Below are 10,195 nucleotides of genomic sequence, written 5' to 3'. Positions count from 1 at the left end.
TGACATGTTCTTGTTGTATTTAATTGAATCTGACTTGCTGTCTGCTCCCAGAGAGGCCTCCTTTAGAACAGAAGAATGTTTGGAGGGTGGGAGCCTTTCCATCGAGCCTCATGTCTGCGGCCATTCTGATCACAGTGGAGGCTCTGGCTGGGCAGATGAGCATAATGCCAGGACTTTGGGCCTTCCCATGTAGTTACTGGAGTAATAGTGGTGGCTATTTCAATTTACTTACTCTAAAATCAGTGGGAAAATGTGGACCTCATATTTTTTTCTTTATCCTACCCAGATAGTATAGAAAGGAGCGAAGGAGCCAATCTGTCCACTTCTGAGAGCTGAGTGGCCAGCACTGTGGGAATGGGCCATTCTGCCTAGCAGAGGCCCCCATTCTGACAGGGTCCCCTGTCATCAGGAATGGCCTCAGGGATCTGAGGGAGGTGAGGGCTACTTGAGTGTGGGGCCCAAGCGCGGCAGGAGGGGAACAGCAGTTCACTGTGAAGTTGGGCTCATCTGGCCACCTCACTGCTCTGCTCAGTGCCAGGAGTGGCTGGAGGCAGGCTGGGGATACGCAGATCCTCAGAAACCAACCAGACACTCTTTGAATACATGGCCCAGTTTGCAGGATCTTGACACAGCTCTGACATTGAATCCTCATAAAGGCCCAGTGAAGTCGGTCGTTTTTGTTTCCATTCTGCCATTGAGAGAATACATTACTTACCCAAGTTCCTACAGTTAGAATAGAGGCAGTCTGCAGCACCGGGCGACCCTTTTGCATCTCTTCCCATGTGGTCCTGGAACTAGAGGTGCCTCCTAGAGCACCCTGGAGTCTCCAGATGCTGAGGTAAGTGTCCCGACTCAGCCTGCTGCATTACATGTTCTGCGTCATGCATCGACCTCAGCTCGGCCGGGGCAGTGTTTCCTGGCTCCTCAGGTCACCCTGATCACTGACCATAGATGTTTAATTAACAACAGGGTTTCTGTGGGTGGAAAACAAAAACTCAGGCAACCTTGATATATAGCATTTGCCCATTTCTTTGGTGTAAATACTTTCCATGGCCTATTTCAAGCTACCTACTTGATGTCCCCGAGTGACACTTTTATGCATACCATTGGCTCTTGCAAGCCTCACAAGAGCTGGCACCAGCATGCCACTGACCCGGACCTAGTGACCTTGGCTTGGCCTGTATGTGGACACAGCTAATGGTCATGGAACATTAAAGTGAGGGAAAGCCGAGTGTGGTGGCACACACCTGTAATGCCAGCGCTCAGGAGGCTGAGGCAAGATTGCTGTGAGTTTGAGGTCACCCTGAGCTACATAACGTGTTCAAGGCCACCCTATGCCCACCACATAGACCCTGTTTCAAAACCCCAAATAAAGTGAGGGGGACAGTAGAGAGCATGAGCCAGAGGATCAAACCTGAATTCAAATCCTGCCCTGCCACTTATCAACTGTGACCTTGATCCAGTTAATTAAATTCACTGCCTCTTTTCTCAGCTGCCAGATGAGGGTATAATCATGTCTACTTCAAAGGGCTGCTGTGAGGATGCAAAGAGCTAATGGACCTGGTGTCAGCATGCAAATGCCCAATCAGTGCCAGCTCTTCACTGCCATTAATGATGTGCTGGCCTGAGCAACAGCACTGTTTTGAACAGCATGGAACTCCCTCCTATTTATGTTAAAGCCTCCTGCACATGTCTGGCACATACAAGAGGAAGAGCTCCTGTGACCTCCAGCCCTTCACAAGTGGGCCCTCTGTCTGTTGGTTGGGACACTTAGGCTACACCTGATCCTGAAGCCCTTCTCCGAGGGGACCTGGGTCAGAGTGCACTTTCACCTCTCCTGCTGCCTTTTGGCTCTAGGAAGGCAGAGGGAAGCTATGGGTTTGAGTGGTGACTTTACACTCAACTAGCTAAGGCCATTACCTCCCACAAACTCATCAGACCATAGACCCAGTCCAACGGGGAATGGAGGCAAGAAACATCCTGGATGCACACTGTTGCCTTTTCCCTTCAGCCCCATCCCTTTGTGCTTTTGTTTGGGGACCTCTCAGAGTCTTAGGACTCAGGTTTGCCAGACTGCCCCAAAGTCTTGGTCTCCTGCTCCAGCCCAGGGACCCAGAGATATGTGGGGAGCTGGGGGAGAGTAGAATAGAGTATACCCAGACCCTGTCCTTGGAAGAGGCATAGCAGCTTAGATGGTTTCATGGGGACTTGGCCCGAAGCAGAACTGAGGCACCAGTCCTGACTCAGTGCCAGAAGTTGTAAAAGGGAAGGACTCAGAACAAGGCTGGCTAGGGGCCACAGCCTGTTCACAACCCATGTGGACCAGTGACACCACCTTGTATCCTTGGAACCAAAGATGGGAGACTGAAAGGCCTTTAGAGACCTTACCACCCAATTGCCTTTTGGTACAGCTGAAGAAACTGAGGCCCAGAGAGAAGTGGGCAGGTTGAGAGAGGCTCAGAGACTCAAAAATAATGAATGATAAAATGAGGGTGAAATGGGCTTGCTCTCCAAAATCTGGGCCACTGGAACTAGACTGGGGCCAAAGAACCTTCACACTGGAAAGAAGTCTAGTTCCGATTGCCAGGTGGCCAGCACCACACCCTGCGTGGTAGGCATGAGTCTTCTATTTTAAAAAGTAAATAATACTTCTACTTTTTATTTTAAAAAGCCATGATTTTTAGTAAATCATGGACTAATGGAATGGTAGAGCTTAGCTCTTTGCATGTATAGGTAGTACAGCCCACACATCGACTGCATCCATCCTCAGATTCCACCTAGGCCAGGCAGGGCTGGGTTTGGAGCCGGACCTCACAGATTTCCGAAACTGGGGTCTCAGGAAAACCCAGGTCCAGGCTGGAAATGGCTGTGGCCTGGGCTCTGTCCCTCAGCCAGGAGGCCCTGTTGCCCCTAAGGCTGCGGGTGCCCCAGTCAGACCCAGAGCCTGGGCAGAGCCTCTCTCTATCCCCACCTCCTTCTGCCTGGTCCACAGGTAGGTGACCTAATGTCCGCTGACTGAACCTCAGAGAGGAAAGAAACAGCAATCGGGCACGATTTGAACAGAGACCAACTGCCCAGAAGGTAGCAACGTCTAAACTCTCCACGCTGTGTTGGAGTGGGGTGATCAAATTCAGCACAGTACCCTCTGTGCACCTGATCCTTCCAGGGAGGGAAAGATCATTACTTTTCAAGAAACTAGTGAGAAATCAAGACACAGAGGGGCTCGACGATTTCTTTTAAGCTCTGAAGCCTGAGCGTTTCCCAGGCCTCCAGGTCGTCCCCAGCCCAGGCGGCTGCAGAGGGAGCGCGCGCCTTGCTGGACCGGAGTGGGTGGGAGCCGCGGTTGCTTTAAAGGGCGGCTCTCCGAGCGGCGGGGAGTAGGGCGCAGCAGCCCGAGCGGGGTCTCCAGAAGCGGCAGCAGGGCTGGCACGGAGGGGTTGCCTCCACCTAGGGCGGGCCGCGTCTGTCTTCTCTCAGCGCCGGCTAGGGAAGGAGCCGTTGCTGGGCACCGCCCGGCGGAGGCACGGGGGCTGTTGGGGGTGCAGAGGGGTCCGCGTCGCCGCAGAGATGGCGCTGCACGTGCAATGACGGCCCCCGCGCCCCGAGGGTCCCAGGCCTGCGACCCGCGTCCCAGGGAGAGCATGGAGCGCCCGGAGCCCGAGCTGATCCGGCAAAGCTGGCGGGCAGTGAACCGCAGCCCGCTGGAGCATGGCACCGTCCTGTTCGCCAGGTGAGGGCTGCCCGAGAGCCCCGGGGGTGAGGGTGGAGGGCGCCCAGCCCCGAACGGGTTCGAGGCGGCTGCACTGACACAGGAGGGAAACCTGGCCGCCGCGGTGGTGCAGGGGCAACTGCCAGATGTGCGCCAGAGCAGCTGGGTGCGCGCGGGGACGGGTGGCGCAGCCCTTTCTGCCGCTCTCCCGGCCGTGGGCAACCAGCGCCGCATGCCTTGCTCCCGATTGGGCTCGCTGGGGCAGACGGGGGTCCCCCGTGCGCACCCCTGGGCAGTGGGACACTGGTCCCGCTCCGCGCCCCCTCCTTGGTCCTGTGGTCCTGCGCGTACCTCGGTGGCGACTGTGGGGCTGCCCAGCGCTGCCCTCACCGGGAGACTGAGAGGCTCCGAGGGTCGGGCGTGCAGAGTGCGCCAAGACCAGATAACCGCCAGGGAAGGGATGACAAGTCACCCAAGTCTCCCCCGAAGAGCGGTAAGAGAGGCCAGTTTCCAGCCTCACCTCGGGGCTCTCTCGGTAACCCACTGTCCTCACTGACGGGCAACAGCCCCCCTCTTCCTCCCTAGACCAGTCCCGAACTTCTGACTGGGCTTTTGCAAAATCTCCCCCAGGACAGAATCATACAGAGCAGTCAGAATCACACAAAAACTTGAGCCCTCTGCACAGGGTCTGACAGCTTCTGGCTGTGCCTCTTGGCTTTTCCTAAACTCACCTTTCCCTGTGGCTTCTGTCCACTATAGTTCCTCTACGTTCACCCTGTGAGACCCTAGACCCCTTGTTAAGCCTGTCTGGGTTTCCATTTCCTCCTTGGTAAAATTGTGATAACTGTTGTACCAACTGCTTGGTAAATATATACGAGTACAACTTGAGGAGTACTGGTAACCACTTGCGGAGTACTGGTAAGTGTAAAGAGGCGTTTGTTGTTTTGGTTTGGTTTTTTCCAGTATTGGAGATTCTTTCTTTTCTTTTTTGCGGTACTGAGGATCAAACTCAGGACTTTAGGACCTTGCACTTGCAAGGCTGGTGAGGCACCACTGAGCTAAATCCCCAGCTCTTTTTTCAGTATTGGTGATTGAACCCATGGCCTTTGCATAGAGCTACATCCTCAGCCCTTTTTTATTTTCTTGAGACAGGATCTCACTAAGTCACTAACTTGCTCATGCTTGAATTTTCAATCCTTCTGTCTCAGCCTCCCAAAGTGCCAGGATTGCAGGTTTATACCACTACACCCGCAGGGTTTATTCTTGATATTATCATCATCACTGGGTGGAGCCTCCTCTGACTCGAGGAGACCAACAAGTTTTCACCTAAGGAGAAAAGACAGGGCTTTCTCCTCCCCCAGTATAACTCCAGGTTTCCTGCTTGAGGACTCCTGCAGGTCCCAAACTACACCCCTCAAGTATTATAGGCAGGGTTACTGTACACCAGTTGCTGCAAGAGGCCTGAGGACGCGTCTTTCTTGGAGCCTGGGAAGGGATGAGGAGGGCACTGGCAAAGCTGGCAGCGCCGGGGTGAGTGTATGCTGTGGTTACTGCTACAGCCAGGGTCCTGAGGATTTGCTGTGCTCAGCCTCCACCTCCTGCCGACCTTTGCCCCTGTCCTGCAGGCTGTTTTCCCTGGAGCCCGACCTGCTGCCCCTCTTCAAGTACGAGGGCCGCCAGTTCTCCAGCCCCGAAGACTGCCTCTCCTCCCCAGAGTTTCTGGACCACATCAGGAAGGTGAGGGGAGTCACTGTGGCCTCTGGGATCCAGCAGAGAGGAGGAGGGGCTGGAGATAAGGAAAATGACTTCTGCCCCGGGCCTGGCGGGACATCCTCTCCTTTCCCTCAGAGACACCAGAGCCGGCCTCCTCCCTGACCCTGTGCTGGTCTCAGCCTCTGTCATTGCCCCTGGCCTTGTCCGCTGGCCCCCGTGGGTTATATTGGCATCATTCTGGTTCCTGGGGCACCTGCCTGACACCAGGCTGAGGTTTTTTTAGAGCTTTGTGACTCTCACAGCCCCAATGTCTGCTCACCTATCCAGCAGGTGTGTTGAGGGGTTTGAGACCCTCAGAGGAGAGGGGCAATAGTTAGGTGCCTACTGTATGCAGCCATAGGCTGTTTTTCCGCTCCAATCCTGGAAGACTGAGGGTCTTGCAAGACTCTTTTCCCTCTGGTTAGGACCCTCAGGTTCTGGGCTGGGGTTGTGAGCAGCTGAGGTGGCCCCGGCCTCTCTGCATCACTGCTGCCTTGGCCTTGGCAGGTGATGCTTGTGATCGACGCGGCAGTGACCAATGTGGAGGACTTGTCCTCGCTGGAGGAGTACCTCGCTGGCTTGGGCAAGAAGCACCAAGCAGTGGGTGTGAAGCTCAGCTCCTTCTCGGTGGGTAACAGTTCTCTCCTCTGTATGGTGTCTTTTAGATCACAAAAGTGTAGGAGCCTTTGGGATTAACTAGTCTGCTTAGCTTTCTAAGGCTGGCATCACACACCCCCAAAATGTACTGCCTTAAGATGACCATTTTTGATTTCTCATGGCTGGGCTCAGCTGGACAGTTCTTCTGCTCCATGCGGCATGGTCAGAGTCACCCATATGTTGTGTCCACCCAGGAGCGCAGGTGGGGCTGGCATGTCTACCTCCATGACTTCTTACCATGCAGCAGCCCAGCTAAGCATCTTCCCAGGGCGGCTGAGTCCTGAGAGAACAGCCCCAGTGTGCATGTGCTCAGAGAGCCTCTGCTTGCCTCATTCCTGTTGATGTCTCACTGGCCAGGGCCAGTCATGCAGATGAGTCCAGCATTGGGGTGGGAGGATCCTACTTAGGAATCCTTGAAGCAGGGTTCACTGGGGGCTGCTGACGTGACATTCTGCCTAGTAGCCTAATCACCTTCCTTGTCAAAAAGGAAGCATTTGGGGAAGGGATAGTGTTGGTCTCTTCCAGCCTAGTCTTTAGGGACTGTTCAGTAAATATTTATGACATACATAAACCTTATTTTATTTACCTAATGAATAGATGAGAGCATTATTATCACTGAAGGGTCAGTGTATGCAGATCCCATGCTGAGACCTTGTAATAGATTATGCCATTGAATCTCCCAGAAAGCCCAAGATTTGGAACTTTTACTCTTCCTATTTTTCTTGTCTTTTATTTTTATTTATTTATTTTGGTACTGGGGATCAAACTCAGGACCTTGTGCTGGCAAGGCAGGTGGAGGCACCACTGAGCTAAATCCTCGGCCTGCTCTCCCTATTTTGCTAATGAGACTCAGAGAGGTTAAATAACTTGTTCAAGGCCACCGAGTTCATAAATGGTGGTCAGAGTCTGAAGTCAGGTCTAGAGCCTGGCTCTTAACTCTATTACTGCTGCCTCAAGAGTAAGGAAACCGACACTCAGAGACAAGGCCCTGGTTTGGTCTGAGCACTGAGGGGTGGTTCCAAAGCTAGTGGGGTGCAATGCTTTGTTCACTGTAGAGCCTCACACGTAGGGAAGACAGTGGCACAGGTGGTACCCAAGGATCAGGGTAGGACGCTGCCCAGGAAGCACAAATGAAAGAGCGAAGGCAGGCCCAGGAGTCTAGGCCCCAGTTTTCTCCCCTGTGGAAGGGAGTGATGTTTTCCTGCCTCAGGGATGATCGGGTGCCCCTTGCCTCTGCAGACGGTGGGCGAATCCCTGCTCTACATGCTGGAGAGGTGCCTGGGCCCCGCCTTCACTGCAGCCACGCGGGCTGCCTGGAGCCAGCTGTACGGGGCCGTGGTGCAGGCCATGAGTCGAGGCTGGGACGGCGAGTAAGAGGCGACCCCTGCCCGGCGGCCCCCAGCTGTCTGTGTCTGTCTGTCTGTCTGTGTCCAATATAGCCCAGGTTTTCCTAGGCCTCCCTGCTTCTTGTCCCCTCCATCATTCTGGAAAGGCGATGGAGCAGGGCTGAGTCTCAGCTCCCCCAACCCCAGAACTGCAGAAGGAACTTCTGGGTTCCTCTCTTCCCCATGGCCTCTTTCCTGCATGCCTCTGTACCTCTGGTATCCCTGTTAGCCTTGAGGAAGAGCACTTCTGGTGCCCGAGGTGGCATGGAACAGGGAAGGGGGTGTGTTGAGAGCACAGGGCTCTTCTTGGGTGAGCTGGGTCAAGGTGAGGGAAGGCGGCGGCAGGTCAGGAGCCGAGGAGTCCTCACTCAGGGCTTCTAGTGGGAGCTCCCCCATATTGCCCACAGGACCTGAGCTGTCAGGATGGAGGGGGCGACCTCATCCCAGAGAGACCTGAGTCCCAGGCTCTTCCTTACCACCCCACCCTGCAGGGCTGCGTCTTACCTCTGCACCCCTTTCTGCTTCCTGCTTGGGCTGTGGGCCCACAGCTTCTGTCCATCACCCACGCATGCCCATCCGTGGGCAGATGGGCAGGTGAGAAAGCAGCAGGAAAGGCCCTCGGCCCACTCCCTGCACTGCATTTGCTCTGTGCTGTGGCTCTATAAACTCACGAGGAATAAACCTATTCTGTGTGCCGCTGACTGTCCAGGACTGGCCTTTTCTTGGGTCTTGGCCTGTGCCAAAGGAAGCTGCAGGACAGTGCATTCCAGGCCAGGAGGAAGACAGGATCAGTGGACCAAGGCCAGAGCAGGTGGGAAAGAAGGGAACAGCCTAGGGAGGCAGGAAGGCAGTTGTGGAGGTGGAGTTAAGAGTCTGCCCCCAAGCTGGACTGAAGGCCACCAAACCCAATTCCCCTTTCTTTCTTGTCACATAGTTGGACAACACTGCCCAGGCTTCCTTGCAATTAGGTGGAACAGGGGACAGTTCTGGCCAGGGGACTGTGGGACTGTGTGTGCCATTTCCAGCCCTGCCCTCCCACAAACTCCCACATGCTCCTGCATGCTCTGCCATCCACAGCTGGCTTGATGCGGACTTCACTGTGACCTGGAGGGCCATGTGCTGAATATGACAGTGTCATGGGGTTAAAGGAGCCCAACCCTGAGCTGCCGCTGGGAGGAGGCCACCCATGTCTCAGGGTCACCCTGCAGAGTTTGACACCAGAGCGACACACACTTCCTTCACAGTTTCATCATTCTCCATTGAGGGGGTGGTCAGCTACGACACACAGCCCTTCTAAGCCGTGGTGTGCAGTGGTCCGTGGGTCAGAGGTTTAGGAGCCCACAGGTTGGTGGGCCAGAGAGTGGGACTGGGGCAGGGGGAGGACCTGGCTTGGTAAAGGGCAGATACTCACTCTGACCCATGTCCTGAGCTACCCCGTGCTTTCACCTCCCCAAAGCCACTGTGCCACTTCGTTCCACGGGCCATGTCTCCCTCTTAACACACAGAATGGCCTCTCCCCTCCCTCTGCAGCTATACTCAGCCACTGTCTTCATTTCCTCACTTCCTGGGAGAGAATGGGAACCTATTTCAACCAAGCTTTGTCCCCACTCCATCTGCTATGGTCCAAGTCACCAATGACCTCCTACTTGCCAAAGGCAGGGCTCACATCTTGGTGCTCACCCTGAAGGAGGTGATCAATCCTTTATGTTTAAATGTTTTATTATGGAAAATGCTAACATACACAAAAATCCAGAGATAATTTCCACATACTCCACCCAGCATCAACAAAGAACCATTCATGATTCCCTTCCCCCACTTTTTTTTTCCTGGAGCGTTTTAAAGCAAGATGTTGTTTCACCTCTGAGTTCTTCCTTATGGATTTCTAGACACTTCATTTTATGTATGAACTCAAACAGGGCCCACACTTTGTGTCTGGCTGTGTCTCTTAAATCTTTCAGCCTATAGTAGCCCCTCTCCCTTTTTCCCATCTCCTGTTCATGGGAGACACCAGGTTACTTGTCTGTGGCATGTCCAGTGTTCTTGACTGCTGCTGCTTTGTGGCGTGTTGAAGCTCATTCCTGTATAGTTACTGCAAAGGGTGGGTGGACCCAGGGTGTGGGGGATCCCTCCTTCCCTGCCAGCCCCTCCTGGTGCTCCGGGTCCTTGCTGCAGCTCCCTGGGAATCCTCCTCTCCTCTCCATGTCTGCTCAGCCCTCAGCTTCCTCCTTGCTCCCTTCGGTGACTTGTTCTAAACACAGTCCAGATGCTGGTGACCCTGAGACTTAGGTCTCCAGCTACCCCCTCGCCTCCCCGTATAACATGACCCATGGGACTGCTGGCATTTTCCCAGATCTGCTCCTTCCAGCTCTCTTTACCTCTACCCCACTGTTGACCGAGCTGTTCAGACTGAAGAGCTGGGAGCCCCTTCCCCTCTTGCTCTTGCTCAGGACCCACATCTAATCCAGGCATGCACCCTCAGCCTCTGTGGCAAATTCAACCACTTCTCTCCTCATTCTTGGCCTGATCCTGCTTCAAGCTACCATAGCTTCTCTCTTGATACCTCCTATCATCCACTCTCGCCATCACAGTTGCCTCCACGCATAAGGCACTGACAGTTCCTGGGGCTGGGGGCAGTAACTGGGCGGGGAGTCATGAATGGGCGCAGAGCCTCAGATTTCCAAGATGGAAAGCG

The 10,195-nt window shown here is 54.4% G+C and overlaps 1 protein-coding gene across 1 annotated transcript; it reads left to right on the top strand.

The window, feature by feature from the left end:
• Positions 1-3,547: 3,547 nt before the first annotated feature.
• Positions 3,548-8,200, top strand: Ngb (neuroglobin). Its single transcript, NM_001310269.1, has 4 exons — positions 3,548-3,730; positions 5,335-5,446; positions 5,969-6,088; positions 7,358-8,200. Exons 1-4 carry the CDS (start codon positions 3,642-3,644, stop codon positions 7,490-7,492), a joined length of 456 nt encoding a protein of 151 aa, NP_001297198.1. The 5' UTR covers positions 3,548-3,641; the 3' UTR covers positions 7,493-8,200.
• The last annotated feature ends 1,995 nt before the right edge of the window (positions 8,201-10,195 follow it).

The sequence above is a fragment of the Heterocephalus glaber genome, unplaced genomic scaffold (genome assembly GCF_053883595.1).
Source record: "Heterocephalus glaber isolate CG9 unplaced genomic scaffold, H.glaber_assembly_v1.0 deba00001608, whole genome shotgun sequence".
Lineage (NCBI taxonomy): Eukaryota > Metazoa > Chordata > Mammalia > Rodentia > Bathyergidae > Heterocephalus > Heterocephalus glaber.
This window is presented reverse-complemented; position numbering and strand designations above follow the sequence as displayed.

What these genes read in the sequence shown, in the direction of transcription:
- Ngb (NM_001310269.1), top strand. Translation starts at nt 3,642, where the DNA reads ATGGAGCGCCCGGAGCCCGAGCTGATCCGGCAAAGCTGGCGGGCAGTG. An exon ending in GGCACCGTCCTGTTCGCCAG is followed by an intron (nt 3,731 to 5,334) that starts GTGAGGGCTGCC and finishes CCTGTCCTGCAG; the next exon opens with GCTGTTTTCCCTGGAGCCCG. An exon ending in TTCTGGACCACATCAGGAAG is followed by an intron (nt 5,447 to 5,968) that starts GTGAGGGGAGTC and finishes TGGCCTTGGCAG; the next exon opens with GTGATGCTTGTGATCGACGC.